The following is a 19,950-nucleotide window of genomic DNA, read 5'->3' on the forward strand; positions in this document are numbered from 1 at the left end:
ATCGTTTGTTGCTGTTATACATATTTGGTATTCTTTCATTGTTTGTTCATACACTAAGCCGTAACTTTTATCGTTTGCATTGTTTTACATGATTCTTTTCTGAGCCTTGTATAGCTGACTATACGGGATGGGTATGTTCTCATTCTTCAAGGCCGTACGGTTACCTTTAGTTGTTACTTCATGTGTCAATTAGTCTCTTGTGAAGAAATGTCTTGTAGCCTTTATATACCACATCTTCTTTTTTGTATATGCAGTATTTCAGGAATCTAATGCTTTAATCATCTAATAGCAGTTCACGTTTGTATACATCGTTTTTCTTTATATTTGTGGCAAAACCAAAATCTTTTTTTTTTTTTAAACGTAATAAATATCTTTATTTCAAATTTGCTGTTACAATTTACCAAGTTTACAGCTTGTAACTTAGTATTCCTCTTGTTAGTTTACCTAATAGTTTAGGGAAACACTATTTGGTAAGATATAACTTATTCATAATATTAGTATCTATAGTTATAATTGATTTCACAAATATATTAAATAAATATTGTGAATACACATACAGATCTTTGTTAAAATATTTCTTGTCTTTTTTTTTTATATCTTAAATTTTCCGGAATTATTTCCGTTATCGATTTTATCGAATGATCCGTGTTCCATTGAAAGAAATTGGGCTTAGAAAAAGTTCGGCAAGCATGTGCGTTATCGCATTACCGAGTGTGTCTAATATTCTTGTATACATAATTTCGAACATCCGGGTATTGGACTACAGAGTTACTTCCCTTTACATTGTTGTTACTATGAGCGGTGAAGCGATCCGCCATCGTTATTGCAAGTTTCGATACATACACAACGTTTATTGCACCTTTCTGTAAAAATAAAGAACTGACAACATGCCCAAAACATGCTGTGCAGTTGGTTGTCAAAACCACAATATGATGTTAAAGTCTTTATCGTTCCATAAATTTCCTAAAGACCAAGAACGCTTTAATCTGTGGTTGACTGCATTGAAAAGAGACCGACCAGACGGCACACCTTGGATTCCTACTAAGAACTCAGTAGTGTGTAATGCACATTTTATTTCTGGTATGTTTATTTGTTTATTTTATTTATGAATTCTGAATTTTGTCTTTTTTTTTTTCGTACCAAGGATGTATATATCAGTTGTACATGTATGATGTATGTCCTTGATTATTTATATTTATTTGCTTCTGTTCATTGATGTTCAAAGTCTCATTCACAGATATTATATTCTGTTAGACATTTGAGACAGAGTTGTTGTATTCCATATATATTTAAAATATAAGTAAACTAAACTGAAGGTAATTGTCATGATTCTCCTGACCTACATGTATATTTTTAAATTAAGTTTTTTCATTTACAAACACCTTTTTTTCTAAGCAGCCTTTTTTCTATGTTTTTAGAATACATTACTTGACAAATATTTTGTTTTTTTGCACTTGTAGGAAAACCATCAAGTGATCAAACTCACCCAGATTATGTTCCAACATTGTTTAACTACAACACTAATGTAAGCTCAAAGAAACAGCAACAGCAGAAACTTCAGAGGCATGCTAATGCATTGAAAAGGAAGCATGAAACAACGCCTATAGTAAATCAGGTGTCAGAGTGCAAGAAACTAATGCTATCTCCAAAACAGCTATTTCCAGGAAATGAGGAAAACATACAGCCGATGTATATAGCAGAACCAATTTCTTCTTATATAAATAGGCACGGCTTTAACAAACCAACAGAACAACCTGAGCGTGAAATGTTCTTCAAAGAAATTAGCAATTTACGTGATGAAAAGGATAATATTTTGATTGAGAACCAAAGTTTACATGATCAACTAGTGAAATCGCAGTTAAACTCAGCTTGTGTTGAAAACAATGACCAGAAATGTAAATATTTTACTGGACTCTCTTGGACTGTGTTTATGAGTGTAAATACCTACTTGTCTCAATTCTTGACAAGGACTCCTCTTACTGACACTTTTTCACTAAGAGATCAAATGTTTACAACTTTAATAAAGCTACGGTTAGACATACCATTTGAATTCATAGCTCATCACAGAGGTATTGCATTATCAACAATAAACGATATTTTCTGGCGCTGGATTAATCTAATGTATGCAAAGATGGACTTCCTTATTCACTGGCCAGATCGAGAAACAATTCAACAGACTACTCCGGGTATTTTTAAGGCTAAATTCCCAAGACTCACATCAATTGTGGATTGTTTTGAAATTTTTATTGAACGCCCCAAAAACCTACAGGCAAGAGCTAAAGTGTATTCAAATTACAAAAAACATAGCACTGTCAAGTTTTTCATTGCATGCAACCCATTAGGAGTTGTTACTTTCCTATCAAATGCATGGGGTGGTAGAGTGTCGGATAATAAACTTGTGCGCTCTTGTGGTTTTATTGATCGTAAATACCATCACCCAGGTGATCAAATTCTGGCAGATAGGGGCTTCCTTCTTCAAGATGACTTTGCAACAGAGTGCTCAGCTGAACTACTTATACCAGCCTTTACGAAAGGAAAAAAACAATTACCTGCCAAAGATGTTGAAACTTCACGAAAGCTAGCAAGTGTGAGGATTCACATTGAAAGAGTTATTGGAGTAATGAAGAATCGTTATACCATTTTGAAAGGGACTTTGAATATTGTTTTAGTGAAATCTTTGAATGATGAAGTTGAAGAATCTTGTTTTACGTCAATTGACAAAATTGTCAAAGTGTGTGCATCCCTAACTAATCTTGGTGATGGAATTGTATATTCAGAAAACTGAAATATTTTACTCTGAACTGAAGATGTTTTAATGTAATACATTGTTTAGTACAATTAAAACACAATTATGTATTTATCTTATCTCATCAATACGTTGATTTTGCATATAATTATCTAGATCTACATAAATTAAAAACTAATTCAACACAGTAATTTATTGAAAACTGGCTACTTATAATTATTGTCCAGTGGCAAATATTTTATGCATGCTAAGGAGAATAAAAGAAAAGTCTAAAATATCACAGTCTGTATAATGTATACAATGTAAAGTTATATAACAACAAACAATTGAGATATTAAAACAAGGAAATAGTTCAGAACTATATGCATCATCTATTTGGAATATAACACAAATTTTACACATATATATATAAATTCATGTACAAAGGCAGGTTCCTACTGTTTTTTACAATATGAGCAGTACCAGGTAAACTTTGGTACTCTTTTCATCTTAATGCAATCCAGATGAAACCACTTATATTTACAGTTCTGGTTGTCACAACCTATCATGTTGCCATCTTCAGGCGTCTGACATATACAAAATAATTCATCATTTGATATAGGCTTTTCCGTTGGTGATGAAATCTTTCTTGTAAGAAGTTCAGGCACAACTGCATTAATAAAAAAATTATGTGATTTCTCTAGCATTGTTTTGATGAATTCATCATCTTTGGTAACATTGCTGACAACAGTGAATTTTTCACCCCATACCACAAAAAAGGATGTGTTCATGTTGTGCACATACATTTGCAGTTGAACCTGGCTATAATACTGATGAGTTTTTTTCAGTTCATGGTCCGTTGTAAGACAGGTATTGGGGTCTGCAAGAAACTCAGGAAGTAGACTTGATCTATATTTGTATGGACATTTCACTTCCAATACACTACTTCCATGGCAGTCACATGTTGCTATTCCATCTGCACTGACACCAATATATGGATAATTCAAATCAATCAAAAAACCTGCTTTCTTTACACAAAAGTTTTGATGGTCAGTACACATTACCTGTTGAAATTCTTTAATGGCACTTATCTCGTGTTCACGTCCCCAGATAACTGCTGGTACATTTAGTGGTTTTGGTGCTGGGTCACAGATTTTCTTCAACAGAGATGTTGAGGGATTTTCAAGGGTTGTATGTAATACATTGTGCACTGTTGATGATGTAATTCGGCCTACACGTTGGTCATACCATGTCATAGAGCTGCTCTGGGCTGTTGTGCAGTCATATATATACCTTGACACTTCATATGATATTGTCATAGAGTCAGCAATACCTTTGCATTTATCATATAATTCATCTATGCTAAGCTTAATATTATCAGGATGATACCAGTCTTTGAGTGCTGCTGGAATTTTGGGGGTATTAACTGTTGGTGTTGTCCAATGAAAGTCAGTTGAATACCCATTAAATGTGCATAGAACAATTGGTTTTGTTGTACATCCTTTTAGTGAATCTAATAGTTGCTGCTTTTGATTATCATTTGCTGGGGTAAATTTCTGGGTACGATTTCTTTTACGAGACTTGGCTTTCAAAACAGTACTTGCTTTGTAAAACTTTATTTTAGAAATTGGGTCTGGTAAAACTTTCTTTACAAAATCAGCATTCCATTTACATGGTTCTTCAGTGCATGCTTTCCTTGTGTAACCAAGTCTGCCTGCTGCTTCAATTTTAAACAGGAGTGCTGCAACATGGGAACATACCTCTGATAACCTGATAAAAAAACATTAAAATAAATATTTATAGAAATTATTCAATATTCTTGTAAAACTATATTGTTTTTAAAATTTTTAATTATTTTGAAGTTCATTTTTTCATAATTGCACATTTATACATAAAAGGTAGAAAGATTAACGAAACAGAGCCTACAAATGCAGACAATAAATTGTTATTTAAATAATATTGTTAATGTTAAGATAAAAGATTGATGTCTTGATTCTTGAAATACTTCTCGCTGGACTGACACATGTATGTGTATATTAACCCATCATCATCAGTTATTAGGTATTTGATTTTCAAATAAATGTGCAATGAGCTATAAGGAAAGAATAAAGCCAGTTAATATAGCATAAGTAAATGCTTACCCAGCCATGCAGTCACAGTGGGCTGCAACAACAGTTCCACTAGAATTTACTGCAACCCATGGGCGATGTGGATCTTCATTAACTCTCTGAGATGGTTTAACGTCAGCTTTCAGGATAAATGGGGCCCCTTTTTCTGTTAGGTAGTGAAATACAGTTTGAACCCATCCAGAAATAAAGAAATTGTGTGCTTCTAGGCTTTTGAAAGCTTTCATGCTTTCCCTTGTGTAAACACCTGTAATTACAAAAACTTTATAAGTATTGTGTTCATTTATGTGTGTGTACACTTGGATCAATAACTAGTATAAAACACTCACTAAAAGTCTGGAGATTAAAATTGAACTAAACAGTTATTTGAGATATGTATGACCTGCAAGTACTTTAAAAAATTTGACTCTTTCAGATTTTTTTTTGAAAGCCACTTGTGACTTACAGTTTCCTTTTCCAGAATTATACCTATAGTTTCAGTCGTCCATTTATACATCTCGAGTTATACATATGCAGGGGAAAATAAGTTTGTCTTATTTTATTGCCTTCATACTTTTTTTAGGGAAATTTAATATAATAAGATAAATCTTTTTAATTATCTGATCAATACTTTTTTATTACTAAACCTAAATTAAGAATTTTGCCAATTACTGAATTAGATTCAATAAACAACTAAGACAGGTGACTGATTTACACAGGATGTCTAGATCTGTATTGACATATCTATTTCACATGGCAAGGTAAATTCAAGACACACACAGATTAAACAAGACAGAACAACAGGGGATATGTCTGTAATGTTAAAAATAACTTCATCAATTACCTGTTAGGAAATTTTAACAGAAAACAGATGCCCCCCCCCTCCCCTATTATTATTTGAACTTGGTCTAATAAAGAGTTATTATTATCATACAAGTACACTTAGTAAAGAGTCATTATAAATTATTTATGATAATGAGAACTAACTAATTGAAACGTACACATTAATTTGAAGGTCCGTAAATTTTGGAAGACTATTGATTTTTTTTCTATTTAAAAAATTACTTTCAAAAAATATTTGGTAATTAACAGTTTAGTTTTATTAAAGAATAAATAATCTTAAAAGTATGATTTAGATTTAAGGTTGTTATGTTTTCTCTCTTCATGAGACAAACTATACAAATCCCTGCTACACCCAAATCATTTTTTTTCAAATCACGCTTGACAAGTGTCTTACGAAATTAAAAAAAACTGTATATTACAAAACAAGACAAAGACAAATTTTGAATTAAGAAAAAGGATTTGTTTAGGTACATGCATTTTGTTTAATCTAATCAAAATTCACGGCAAAAAAAGATATAAAAAAATAATTTGACAATATATTTTCATTTATTTTTAAATTTCAATTCGGTATTTCTTGATTTAAATGGGAAAAAAATAAAATAAGTTAATGTTTTGGTATATAAACTAAAATATAAACATTTATAATGTTCAGTAACTATATATGTATAAATTAAGCTAACGGGGGGAAAAAGCGGAAGAAAAGCAAAATCTTCAAATTGAATGCAAATACCTGGGCTGTCAATAAGGTATGAATACACATCACCCCATTGCACATCTGGCCATTTACAGGGATTATTCTGCCAAACGCCAGCGGGTAACTTGTAAGGACACTCTTTACAACTAATTAAATCCAATTTGCACTGATAACGACTTAATGCTTCACCATTTAAACTCTCTTGATAATTGTACGACATTGTAACACATGATTAATAATTAGACTAATCTCACACTTGCTAATTAACCTTGTTTATATAGATATCTTACCTATGATGTCCCATTACTTATAATGGTATCTATGGTAAAGCTTCACCCCTCAAAGATGGCGGATTCGATAACTAACCGGTAGTGACATCACGACGAAATTAAGTTATTACATAATTTCGAACATCCGGGTATTGGACTACAGAGTTACTTCCCTTTACATTGTTGTTACTATGAGCGGTGAAGCGATCCGCCATTGTTATTGCAAGTTTCGATACATACACAACGTTTATTGCACCTTTCTGTAAAAATAAAGAACTGACAACATGCCCAAAACATGCTGTGCAGTTGGTTGTCAAAACCACAATATGATGTTAAAGTCTTTATCGTTCCATAAATTTCCTAAAGACCAAGAACGCTTTAATCTGTGGTTGACTGCATTGAAAAGAGACCGACCAGACGGCACACCTTGGATTCCTACTAAGAACTCAGTAGTGTGTAATGCACATTTTATTTCTGGTATGTTTATTTGTTTATTTTATTTATGAATTCTGAATTTTGTCTTCTTTTTTTTCGTACCAAGGATGTATATATCAGTTCTACATGTATGATGTATGTCCTTGATTATTTATATTTATTTGCTTCTGTTCATTGATGTTCAAAGTCTCATTCACAGATATTATATTCTGTCAGACATTTGAGACAGAGTTGTTGTATTCCATATATATTTAAAATATAAGTAAACTAAACTGAAGGTAATTGTCATGATTCTCCTGACCTACATGTATATTTTTAAATTAAGTTTTTTCATTTACAAACACCTTTTTTTCTAAGCAGCCTTTTTTCTATGTTTTTAGAATACATTACTTGACAAATATTTTGTTTTTTTGCACTTGTAGGAAAACCATCAAGTGATCAAACTCACCCAGATTATGTTCCAACATTGTTTAACTACAACACTAATGTAAGCTCAAAGAAACAGCAACAGCAGAAACTTCAGAGGCATGCTAATGCATTGAAAAGGAAGCATGAAACAACGCCTATAGTAAATCAGGTGTCAGAGTGCAAGAAACTAATGCTATCTCCAAAACAGCTATTTCCAGGAAATGAGGAAAACATACAGCCGATGTATATAGCAGAACCAATTTCTTCTTATATAAATAGGCACGGCTTTAACAAACCAACAGAACAACCTGAGCGTGAAATGTTCTTCAAAGAAATTAGCAATTTACGTGATGAAAAGGATAATATTTTGATTGAGAACCAAAGTTTACATGATCAACTAGTGAAATCGCAGTTAAACTCAGCTTGTGTTGAAAACAATGACCAGAAATGTAAATATTTTACTGGACTCTCTTGGACTGTGTTAATGAGTGTAAATACCTACTTGTCTCAATTCTTGACAAGGACTCCTCTTACTGACACTTTTTCACTAAGAGATCAAATGTTTACAACTTTAATAAAGCTACGGTTAGACATACCATTTGAATTCATAGCTCATCACAGAGGTATTGCATTATCAACAATAAACAATATTTTCTGGCGCTGGATTAATCTAATGTATGCAAAGATGGACTTCCTTATTCACTGGCCAGATCGAGAAACAATTCAACAGACTACTCCGGGTATTTTTAAGGCTAAATTCCCAAGACTCACATCAATTGTGGATTGTTTTGAAATTTTTATTGAACGCCCCAAAAACCTACAGGCAAGAGCTAAAGTGTATTCAAATTACAAAAAACATAGCACTGTCAAGTTTTTCATTGCATGCAACCCATTAGGAGTTGTTACTTTCCTATCAAATGCATGGGGTGGTAGAGTGTCGGATAATGAACTTGTGCGCTCTTGTGGTTTTATTGATCGTAAATACCATCACCCAGGTGATCAAATTCTGGCAGATAGGGGCTTCCTTCTTCAAGATGACTTTGCAACAGAGTGCTCAGCTGAACTACTTATACCAGCCTTTACGAAAGGAAAAAAACAATTACCTGCCAAAGATGTTGAAACTTCACGAAAGCTAGCAAGTGTGAGGATTCACATTGAAAGAGTTATTGGAGTAATGAAGAATCGTTATACCATTTTGAAAGGGACTTTGAATATTGTTTTAGTGAAATCTTTGAATGATGAAGTTGAAGAATCTTGTTTTACGTCAATTGACAAAATTGTCAGAGTGTGTGCATCCCTAACTAATCTTGGTGATGGAATTGTATATTCAGAAAACTGAAATATTTTACTCTGAACTGAAGATGTTTTAATGTAATACATTTTTTAGTACAATTAAAACACAATTATGTATTTATCTTATCTCATCAATACGTTGATTTTGCATATAATTATCTAGATCTACATAAATTAAAAACTAATTCAACAAAGTAATTTATTGAAAACTGGCTACTTATAATTATTGTCCAGTGGCAAATATTTTATGCATGCTAAGGAGAATAAAAGAAAAGTCTAAAATATCACAGTCTGTATAATGTATACAATGTAAAGTTATATAACAACAAACAATTGAGATATTAAAACAAGGAAATAGTTCAGAACTATATGCATCATCTATTTGGAATATAACACAAATTTTACACATATATATATAAATTCATGTACAAAGGCAGGTTCCTACTGTTTTTTACAATATGAGCAGTACCAGGTAAACTTTGGTACTCTTTTCATCTTAATGCAATCCAGATGAAACCACTTATATTTACAGTTCTGGTTGTCACAACCTATCATGTTGCCATCTTCAGGCGTCTGACATATACAAAATAATTCATCATTTGATATAGGCTTTTCCGTTGGTGATGAAATCTTTCTTGTAAGAAGTTCAGGCACAACTGCATTAATAAAAAAATTATGTGATTTCTCTAGCATTGTTTTGATGAATTCATCATCTTTGGTAACATTGCTGACAACAGTGAATTTTTCACCCCATACCACAAAAAAGGATGTGTTCATGTTGTGCACATACATTTGCAGTTGAACCTGGCTATAATACTGATGAGTGTTTTTCAGTTCATGGTCCGTTGTAAGACAGGTATTGGGGTCTGCAATAAACTCAGGAAGTAGACTTGATCTATATTTGTATGGACATTTCACTTCCAATACACTACTTCCATGGCAGTCACATGTTGCTATTCCATCTGCACTGACACCAATATATGGATAATTCAAATCAATCAAAAAACCTGCTTTCTTTACACAAAAGTTTTGATGGTCAGTACACATTACCTGTTGAAATTCTTTAATGGCACTTATCTCGTGTTCACGTCCCCAGATAACTGCTGGTACATTTAGTGGTTTTGGTGCTGGGTCACAGATTTTCTTCAACAGAGATGTTGAGGGATTTTCAAGGGTTGTATGTAATACATTGTGCACTGTTGATGATGTAATTCGGCCTACACGTTGGTCATACCATGTCATAGAGCTGCTCTGGGCTGTTGTGCAGTCATATATATACCTTGACACTTCATATGATATTGTCATAGAGTCAGCAATACCTTTGCATTTATCATATAATTCATCTATGCTAAGCTTAATATTATCAGGATGATACCAGTCTTTGAGTGCTGCTGGAATTTTGGGGGTATTAACTGTTGGTGTTGTCCAATGAAAGTCAGTTGAATACCCATTAAATGTGCATAGAACAATTGGTTTTGTTGTACATCCTTTTAGTGAATCTAATAGTTGCTGCTTTTGATTATCATTTGCTGGGGTAAATTTCCGGGTACGATTTCTTTTACGAGACTTGGCTTTCAAAACAGTACTTGCTTTGTAAAACTTTATTTTAGAAATTGGGTCTGGTAAAACTTTCTTTACAAAATCAGCATTCCATTTACATGGTTCTTCAGTGCATGCTTTCCTTGTGTAACCAAGTCTGCCTGCTGCTTCAATTTTAAATAGGAGTGCTGCAACATGGGAACATACCTCTGATAACCTGATAAAAAAACAACATTAAAATAAATATTTATAGAAATTATTCAATATTCTTGTAAAACTATATTGTTTTTAAAATTTTTAATTATTTTGAAGTTCATTTTTTCATAATTGCACATTTATACATAAAAGGTAGAAAGATTAACGAAACAGAGCCTACAAATGCAGACAATACATTGTTATTTAAATAATATTGTTAATGTTAAAATAAAAGATTGATGTCTTGATTCTTGAAATACTTCTCGCTGGACTGACACATGTATGTGTATATTAACCCATCATCATCAGTTATTAGGTATTTGATTTTCAAATAAATGTGCAATGAGCTATAAGGAAAGAATAAAGCCAGTTAATATAGCATAAGTAAATGCTTACCCAGCCATGCAGTCACAGTGGGCTGCAACAACAGTTTCACTAGAATTTACTGCAACCCATGGGCGATGTGGATCTTCATTAACTCTCTGAGATGGTTTAACGTCAGCTTTCAGGATAAATGGGGTCCCTTTTTCTGTTAGGTAGTGAAATACAGTTTGAACCTATCCAGAAATAAAGAAATTGTGTGCTTTTAGGCTTTTGAAAGCTCTCATGCTTTCCCTTGTGTAAACACCTGTAATTACAAAAACTTTATAAGTAGTGTGTTCATTTATGTGTGTGTACACCTGGATCAATAACTAGTATAAAACACTCACTAAAAGTCTGGAGATTAAAATTGAACTAAACAGTTATTTGAGATATGTATGACCTGCAAGTACTTTAAAAAATTTGACTCTTTCAGATTTTTTTTTGAAAGCCACTTGTGACTTACAGTTTCCTTTTCCAGAATTATACCTATAGTTTCAGTCGTCCATTTATACATCTCGAGTTATACATATGCAGGGGAAAATAAGTTTGTCTTATTTTATTGCCTTCATACTTTTTTTAGGGAAATTTAATATAATAAGATAAATCTTTTTAATTATCTGATCAATACTTTTTTATTACTAAACCTAAATTAAGAATTTTGCCAATTACTGAATTAGATTCAATAAACAACTAAGACAGGTGACTGATTTACACAGGATGTCTAGATCTGTATTGACATATCTATTTCACATGGCAAGGTAAATTCAAGACACACACAGATTAAACAAGACAGAACAACAGGGGATATGCCTGTAATGTTAAAAATAACTTCATCAATTACCTGTTAGGAAATTTTAACAGAAAACAGATGCCCCCTCCCCTATTATTATTTGAACTTGGTCTAATAAAGAGTTATTATTATCATACAAGTACACTTAGTAAAGAGTCATTATAAATTATTTATGATAATGAGAACTAACTAATTGAAACGTACACATTAATTTGAAGGTCCGTAAATTTTGGAAGACTATTGATTTTTTTTCTATTTAAAAAATTACTTTCAAAAAATATTTGGTAATTAACAGTTTAGTTTTATTAAAGAATAAATAATCTTAAAAGTATGATTTAGATTTAAGGTTGTTATGTTTTCTCTCTTCATGAGACAAACTATACAAATCCCTGCTACACCCAAATCATTTTTTTTCAAATCACGCTTGACAAGTGTCTTACGAAATTAAAAAAAACTGTCTATTACAAAACAAGACAAAGACAAATTTTGAATTAAGAAAAAGGATTTGTTTAGGTACATGCATTTTGTTTAATCTAATCAAAATTCACGGCAAAAAAAGATATAAAAAAATAATTTGACAATATATTTTCATTTATTTTTAAATTTCAATTCGGTATTTCTTGATTTAAATGGGAAAAAAATAAAATAAGTTAATGTTTTGGTATATAAACTAAAATATAAACATTTATAATGTTCAGTAACTATATATGTATAAATTAAGCTAACGGGGGGAAAAAGCGGAAGAAAAGCAAAATCTTCAAATTGAATGCAAATACCTGGGCTGTCAATAAGGTATGAATACACATCACCCCATTGCACATCTGGCCATTTACAGGGATTATTCTGCCAAACGCCAGCGGGTAACTTGTAAGGACACTCTTTACAACTAATTAAATCCAATTTGCACTGATAACGACTTAATGCTTCACCATTTAAACTCTCTTGATAATTGTACGACATTGTAACACCTGATTAATAATTGACTAATCTCACACTTGCTAATTAACCTTGTTTATATAGATATCTTACCTATGATGCCCCATTACTTATAATGGTATCTATGGTAAAGCTTCACTCCTCAAAGATGGCGGATTCGGTAACTAACCGGTAGTGACATCACGACGAAATTAAGTATAAACAGGATTTAACTTATAAAGTTTGGTAAGTATACCATTTTTGTTTAAATTTCTACTAATCTATTGTATGTCGTCGTGTATATGTATTACACAAGTTATAAATCATTCATTTTAGCGTGCACAATTCACAATTTGTCTACACTATGAATAAATTATTAAATAATCGTGATTACACATGTTTTTTCTTTTATGTTTATGAATAAAACAATAATATGTACCATTGCGTTGCTTATGCATGGTTGAACATTATTACAAACATATTTGTAACACATGCCGACATGCATGATTTAACCTGTGAATAAACATGACCATATATGGCATGTAAACAATTAACAATTGTGTTTACGTTTTGTACTTTTATAATGAAACATTCAGACATTTAAAACTGATTTAATTCTGATTTTTTTGATAATCTTCAATAAATTTATTTGTTTTAAGAATTGTCTTACTATTATTTTTGTTATTAAAATTGTTCATTTCAATAATATCTGAAATTTCTTTTTGGAAAATTTTCAAAATGTTTATTTTTTTGGTTTTCTTTTCTGAGACATAATATGCTTTATATAATGAAAAGGATATTATTGTTAAGATGTAGTTAATCTCAAAGTATGCTGTGTCTTCAATTTTGTACCCTATTACTAGATTTTCAAGACTTAAAATGTTTTTGTCTATACCTAGGGAGTTCATTAATTTCATTGCTATTTTTAGGAAGTCTGTATTAAATAAGCAGTTGACAAAAAAGTGTTCATAGTTGTCTTTTTCTTTACAATGCTTACATAAGTTGTCTTCAGTAATTTTCCACTTTTTTAATAGTTCATTACATGGCAGAATATAGTGAATAAGTTTCCATCTAAATATTTTCAATCTGTTGTCAGTGAGATATTGAAAAATAAAAACAAAGTTATTTTTGAACTTGTTATTTAAATTTTTGTCAAGTAATTTTTCCCATAAAAGAAAACCGTTTGGTTTTTCATGATTTTCTTTTAGTTTGAATATTTTATAGAGTTCTCTAGTGCTTGTTAATGGAGTTATTGTTGTATACCTAATATTTAAGTCGTTAACAACTTTAACTTTAGTTTTGATGGATTCTTCAGTACAAAGAATTAATTTCCACTTCTTTGGTATAGCTTGTTTTAACATATATATTTGGTTTATCCAATTTTGTTTATATTTAAGCTTAGATAAGATTGTAGTTTCAGAGATTTTACCTTGTTCATCAATGATATCATTTATATTAATTATATCGCTTTTTATCCAATCGTCAAAGTTTAGACATTTTCTGTTAAACCTAATATTATCATTACCCCACAAAACTTGTTTTCTGATTTCAAAAAATCTTTTGGGATCTTTTGTGTTCCCTCCTTTTTCACTAATCCAATCTTTAATTAGTTGCTTGTAGAAGTCTGGTATATTTTGTAACTTATTTTTATCAATGTCTTTAATACTCTTTAAATTCATTTTGAATACAAGAAGATTTTTTCCTAATTTGTTGAAATAAAATTTTGGAATGATTGTCCAATTATCATTTTTATCTTCGTTTAATTTTAGAATCCAATTGATATGCAATGATTTTATGTAAACATCAATGTCTGTCATTTTAAGCCCACCTTCCAAAAAATCTTTTGTAAGTGTGGATCTTTTTATTTTGTCTTTTTTGCCTTTCCATATAAAATTATGTATCAAAGTTTTAAAATTTTGCAACATTTCTTTAGGAATTAAAGTGTTTGATGCAATATATGTTAGGTTTGGCAAAACAAGTGATTTGATGATTACTATCTTTCCTATAATAGTAAGATTTCTTTTACTCCAATCCGCTATTATTTTTTTACATTTTAAAAGCTGTTGATCAAAGTTTATTTTTTTACATTCTTAGATATAGGAAGATGTGGTGTGAGTGCCAATGAGACAACTCTCCATCCAAATAACAATTTAAAAATTAAACCATTATAGGTTAAAGTACGGCCTTCAACACGGAGCCTTTGTTTATTATGCCCAAAATAAATTCCAAGACTTTTAATAGGTGTAGTACACCAATTTATATCTTCACATTTATCACGACAGTGTTTCAATTGGCCTAGCCATATCCCTTCAGTTTTTGTTTTATTTAATTTTAAACCTGAGAAAGTACCAAATATTTCTATTAAGTTAATTGCAAGAGTAACATCTTTTTTTGATTGAAGAAATAAAGTGGTATCATCTGCTAGTTGACAAATTTTCAGAGTATTACTTTTACCATCTAGTTTTATTTCTAGCCCTTTTAAGTTTTTATTTTCCCTTATCTTAATTGCCATTACTTCTACTGCTAGAACAAAAAGTAACGATGATAGCGAACATCCTTGTCGGATTCCACGAGAAGCACTGAATCGAGTAGAAACCCACCCGTTATTAATAATGCATCCTTTAATATCTGAGTACATTGTCTGAACCCACCTAATAAAATTATTTTTAAAGCCAAATTTCTTTAAAGTCTCAAACATGAAGTTCCATTCTAATGAATCAAATGCTTTTGTAAAGTCAAGGAATAAGATTGCTCCATCTATTTTAAAAGTTTCAGAGTAATCTATAACATCTTGTATTTGTCGAATATTAAAACCAATATACCTATTTTTAACATATCCTTTTTGGTCAGTGTGTATAATTTTGGGTAGCAGGGGTTTTAATCTTTGTGCTAATGCATAAGCGAGTAATTTTGCATCATAATTTAAAAGAGTTATAGGTCTATAATTATCTAATGAAAGAGGGTTATATTTTTTTTATAAATTAAGGATATTAAACCTACTTTCTGAGTGTTTGATAACTTTCCCTTTTCATAACAATAATTAAAAGTGGCGACTATAAAAGTATTTAATTCTTCCCAAAATGCTCTGTAGAATTCAACATTTAATCCATCAAGCCCAGGAGCTTTATTAAGTTTCATTTTAAAAATTGCATCAGTACATTCATCAACAGTTATTTCCCCTTCACAAGTATTACTTTCAGAGTCATTTAATTTTTTATATTCTTTTAGAGATTCTAAATATTTTTTTGTTTCTTCAAGCTCAGGATTTTTTGTAGAGTACAAATTTTTATAATAATTTGCTTCTAATTCTAATATTTTGTCTTGATCTCTTGTAACTTGACCCTTGTCATCATATAATTGGGTTATTGTTTTTCTACTCTGTCTAGATTTTTCCATCCCTAGAAAATATGCTGAATTTTTTTCTCCCTCTTCAACCCATTTTACCCTTGCCCTTATTCGATTACCTTTTATTTTCTCATTATAGAGTTTTCCTATTTCATTTTCTATATTTTCTACTTTCTGTACTAAATTGCTTTTGTTTTTATCATTGCATGATGATTTGTCTATAATTATATTTAATTCCGTTAACATTTTTTCCAACTTGCTGATTTGGTCTTTTTTATTCTTAGCTTTTATTTTACAATAGTTGATTGTCTGGTCTCTAACTTCAATTTTGAAATTGTCCCATAGAATGTCAAGTTCAGTTTTAGTTTTTGCCTTGTTTTTATAATTTTTTATTATCTTATTAGTTATTTTAATGTAGTCTGCATTTTGAAGTACACTACTGTTAAGTTTCCAGTATCCCCTTCCTTTTTGTCCTCTACTTAAATTTATTTTTAAAGAAACACAGTTGTGATCTGTGTATTGTAGTACTATTGGTCTTATATCACACGAAACACAGTTTTTGAATACCTCAGGAGCAATTAAAAAATAGTCTATTCTTGTCGACTCAGATCATCTTTTCTACTCCATGTATATTGAACTTTGTTTGGGTTTCTATTTCTCCACACATCACTTAGTTTAAGGGACTTTCTAAGTTTATTTAAGTTGTGAGCAGTTTTTTTATTTTTTTGGTGCTTAGATTTGCTTTTTGAATCAATATGGGATAATATTTCATTATAATCTCCTCCTAGGATAAGTTGACCCAAACTTTTTTCTTCTATTACAGCATGAACAGTTTTAAAAAAAATATTTCTGCTTTTTGGATTATTTGGCGCATAAATGTTAGCTATTGTTATAATAGTGTCATCTATTTCAATATTAATAAGCAATAGCCTTCCCTCATTATCTTTATAGTCATCTATAATTTTAAAGTTTAGTTTTTTTTTCAGCCATATGGCAATTCCCCTTGAATTGCTTGAACCATTACTTAGTAAGAGTTTACCTTCAAATTAAGTATTTAAATGGTTTGTCAAGTTATCTGTAAAATGTGTTTCTTGCATAAGAAGAATGTCACATTTTTGGGTTTTTGACCATTCAATCAATCTTTTTCTTTTATCAGGTTGCTGTAATCCTTTACAATTTACTGTACAGATATGAAGATGTTTGTTTAATACCATAGTTGGTGAGTATTTTTAATATTTATTTGTAACATCCATTATGCTTCAGTAAACTTAGGTAAATCCCCTTTGTATTGTTAATAATTAGGTTACATTTTAGTTGACCTTCACTGAGACTATAAATAGACATTTTTCCAGGTGTTTTATTTTTAACACTATTCCTGTTTTTAAAGGGACTTTTATTTATTAATGGACTTGTTCTTTGTATTATAAATAGGATCAAGATACTTATAATTATTTTACATTTGTAACTGAAGGTGTTAATTGTGTTATCATTACAAGTTTTACACCTATCAACTTTGTAAATAATTTTTATTGAAGACATACAACTACAAGTTGCATTCAAAAATGAGAAAAATGTGTTGTTTTCTTTTACCTCAAAGGTCATTATTTGGGTCATCCTTGTGACTTCAAAAACAGTCAATGACATGTACATCATAACTTGAGTACACTCAGTGTCTGCTGGAATCAAATAAATATAAACACATATGCACTTCAACTCGAAATACATATTCAATACATATTTAAAAAGAAACATTTGTATATACTCATGCTTGCATATACACATACATGTATAACAAATAAAAACAATTTTGTTATATAAAGTAGTAAGATTGAGAATCAGTTTTGTTAAATTTTTTGTATTTATAGTACTGGTATGTTGGTTTAAATCTTTCATTATAACCACATTTGCATTTACAAAATTTAACTTTTGGGTTTTGAATATTTCTAGGTTTGAATAATTGACAAATAAAATATATTGTAAAATTGTTTTCTTGAAGATTTTAATTTTTTGCTTTATTGCCAAAATGTGTTTGATTAAACAATTCTTATCTTTATTTTTAGGATAAGAAGATGGTGACCGATTTTGACTGGTCTTCACTGAACATTTGAAACAAAAACAAAAAGTTGAAACTTCATAAGAAATGGATAAAATATGAACAGCTCAATATGTACAGACAGAACAAATATAATTATGTACAACTGCATTTTTTTTATTTTTTTTTTATAATATATAATAAAATGGATTTAATACGATATAACAGTTTTCACTAGTATTTACTGCTGATTACACTTAGATTACATTTTTTTTTCGAGGTTCTTGATCGTTTTGTACTGTTATTTGTTGCACCATCATGCAGTTTTTCTGTAGGAGTAACTGGTGACTTTTCAAGTCCACTGGTAGTTGTTGGTTTCACTGGGGTACCATGATTTTGGCGTTGAGACGAAGATAGAGTTGTGAATTTGGTGATTTGTTGTTGATCGGAGTTTTTGTTTGGAATCCCATTAGCTTTGTTCGCTGTGTTTGCAGGTTTGATATTTTCTCTGCGAGCAGGTATGACTTTTGGTATAGCTGCTTTGGGAATATCATTGTGCAGTTCACTATTGTTAGTGACAATTCCTGTTAGAATTGATTGAGATTGCTGCAGCTCTGCTTCAATAGATGTTGTTGCTATTGCTTCAACTATGTCGACTGGTGATTGTGTAGCCTCCGAATCTTCATTTTCCTCTATCTGAGGTTGTGCATAAGCTTCACAATGATCATTTTGATGTTCGTCATGTGCGCTAGAGTTTTGTTGTTCATGATCATGATTCGAAGATAAATCACTCGTACATTCATTCTGTCTGTGGCCTGATTCTCCACAGCTTCTACATTTCCAATCATTTTGGCAGTCTCTGGTTTTGTGACCAGTTTCCATGCATTTATTACACTTGATATTGTCATTCTGTTGACCTTTATAAAGTACTGTGGCTCTGTATTTCCCTATGTGTATAGATTTGGGAATTGCCTTATCCAATGGGCCTTCACAGATGACAATTCGATCTCCTGTCAGACAGTCGGTGATTTGATATTCAAATCTAAATCTTTCCCTGAAGTGTTTAATAATTGTGCAGTTGTACCCCTCTAGCGCTCTCAAAATTTGTCCATCATCCGCTGAGAGTGGTACATCTTTCACACGTATTTTAACATCTGTTGAATTTTCTTCAAACCGAACACGGGGATTTCTAGAATATATGAATATAGATTTCCCCCGAAGCTCAAGCCCGTCAGAAAGTAAACATTCTGTTTCTTTTTCTGTATCCAGGTATATACGCCATAGACCTCTAATCCTTTGAAGACCCTTGATTGATCTTCTAGGTATTACTGCACCTATGGCTTTGTACATTTCATCAATTGTCAGATACAAACTTTTTAAATGTGGTTTTGGTATGTCTCCAAATACATCAGATTCTTCAATGAATACTGGCTTAACTGAGGGTATAGAATCATCAGATTGGTCAAATTTAGGTCCGTTTTTGAAAGCTTCGGCATACGACGCCATATTGGTGTTTTCTTGAATGTCAGATTTGGTCATAATTTACTCACCAATAGTGATATTTCAAGATAAATTCTCGAAAAGTTGGTGATAAATCACTAAGGGAGTGTTTTTGTTCCTATTTGAATACTTATTGTAACCAGTAAGAATGTCTAAATAAACTAAATACACAATTTCTCTTGAGCTATCTGCAGACCCGTTACCTTGGTTAGGGGCCGTAACTCAGCAAAACCAAAATCTGTAAAAAAAAAAAGAAGTTTGACTTAAATAGGAAAATGTATGTGTATTAGACAAGTCATTATTGTTCGATAGTTAAGTGTAAGGAGTCAAATAATCATCCACGGTATTGGACAGACCATCACAAACATGTTATTTTTTTAAAACATCTAAAGATATGTTTAAACTTTAAATCATACACGTGAAGCATGTGAAAATATATAGAGGGACACAATATACCAGAGGGACAGTCAAACTCTTAGATTGAAAATATACTGACAAC

The 19,950-nt window shown here is 31.1% G+C and overlaps 3 protein-coding genes and 1 long non-coding RNA gene across 4 annotated transcripts; 3 read left to right on the forward strand and 1 right to left on the reverse strand.

Moving 5' to 3' along the window:
- The first annotated feature begins 832 nt into the window (after positions 1-832).
- On the forward strand, positions 833-2,785 carry LOC134718313 (uncharacterized). The gene is made up of 2 exons (XM_063580808.1): positions 833-1,080; positions 1,461-2,785. Exons 1-2 carry the CDS (start codon positions 888-890, stop codon positions 2,783-2,785), a joined length of 1,518 nt encoding a protein of 505 aa, XP_063436878.1. The 5' UTR covers positions 833-887.
- A 289-nt stretch (positions 2,786-3,074) lies between these two features.
- Positions 3,075-6,587, reverse strand: LOC134718314 (uncharacterized). The gene is made up of 3 exons (XM_063580809.1): positions 6,404-6,587; positions 4,867-5,098; positions 3,075-4,495 (listed from the first exon to the last, which is right to left on the reverse strand). Exons 1-3 carry the CDS (start codon positions 6,585-6,587, stop codon positions 3,181-3,183), a joined length of 1,731 nt encoding a protein of 576 aa, XP_063436879.1. The 3' UTR covers positions 3,075-3,180.
- A 202-nt stretch (positions 6,588-6,789) lies between these two features.
- Positions 6,790-8,818, forward strand: LOC134718315 (uncharacterized). Its single transcript, XM_063580810.1, has 2 exons — positions 6,790-7,113; positions 7,494-8,818. The coding sequence occupies exons 1-2, from the start codon at positions 6,921-6,923 to the stop codon at positions 8,816-8,818; spliced, it is 1,518 nt and encodes a 505-aa protein (XP_063436880.1). The 5' UTR covers positions 6,790-6,920.
- A 3,973-nt stretch (positions 8,819-12,791) lies between these two features.
- On the forward strand, positions 12,792-18,035 carry LOC134719168 (uncharacterized). Its single transcript, XR_010107528.1, has 3 exons — positions 12,792-12,820; positions 17,076-17,138; positions 17,980-18,035. It is a non-coding gene; the product is annotated as an uncharacterized LOC134719168 (long non-coding RNA).
- Positions 18,036-19,950: the final 1,915 nt, after the last annotated feature.

This window comes from Mytilus trossulus, chromosome 5 (genome assembly GCF_036588685.1).
Source record: "Mytilus trossulus isolate FHL-02 chromosome 5, PNRI_Mtr1.1.1.hap1, whole genome shotgun sequence".
Taxonomy (NCBI): Eukaryota; Metazoa; Mollusca; class Bivalvia; order Mytilida; family Mytilidae; genus Mytilus; species Mytilus trossulus.

Coding starts and splice junctions, on each gene's coding strand:
- LOC134718314 (XM_063580809.1), bottom strand. CDS start 6,587: ATGTCGTACAATTATCAAGAGAGTTTAAATGGTGAAGCATTAAGTCGT. Junction 5,099..6,403: donor ATACCTTATTGACAGCCCAG/GTATTTGCATTC, acceptor TTGTAATTACAG/GTGTTTACACAAGGGAAAGC. Junction 4,496..4,866: donor CACTGTGACTGCATGGCTGG/GTAAGCATTTAC, acceptor TTTTTTTATCAG/GTTATCAGAGGTATGTTCCC.
- LOC134718313 (XM_063580808.1), top strand. CDS start 888: ATGCCCAAAACATGCTGTGCAGTTGGTTGTCAAAACCACAATATGATG. Junction 1,081..1,460: donor TAATGCACATTTTATTTCTG/GTATGTTTATTT, acceptor TTGCACTTGTAG/GAAAACCATCAAGTGATCAA.
- LOC134718315 (XM_063580810.1), top strand. CDS start 6,921: ATGCCCAAAACATGCTGTGCAGTTGGTTGTCAAAACCACAATATGATG. Junction 7,114..7,493: donor TAATGCACATTTTATTTCTG/GTATGTTTATTT, acceptor TTGCACTTGTAG/GAAAACCATCAAGTGATCAA.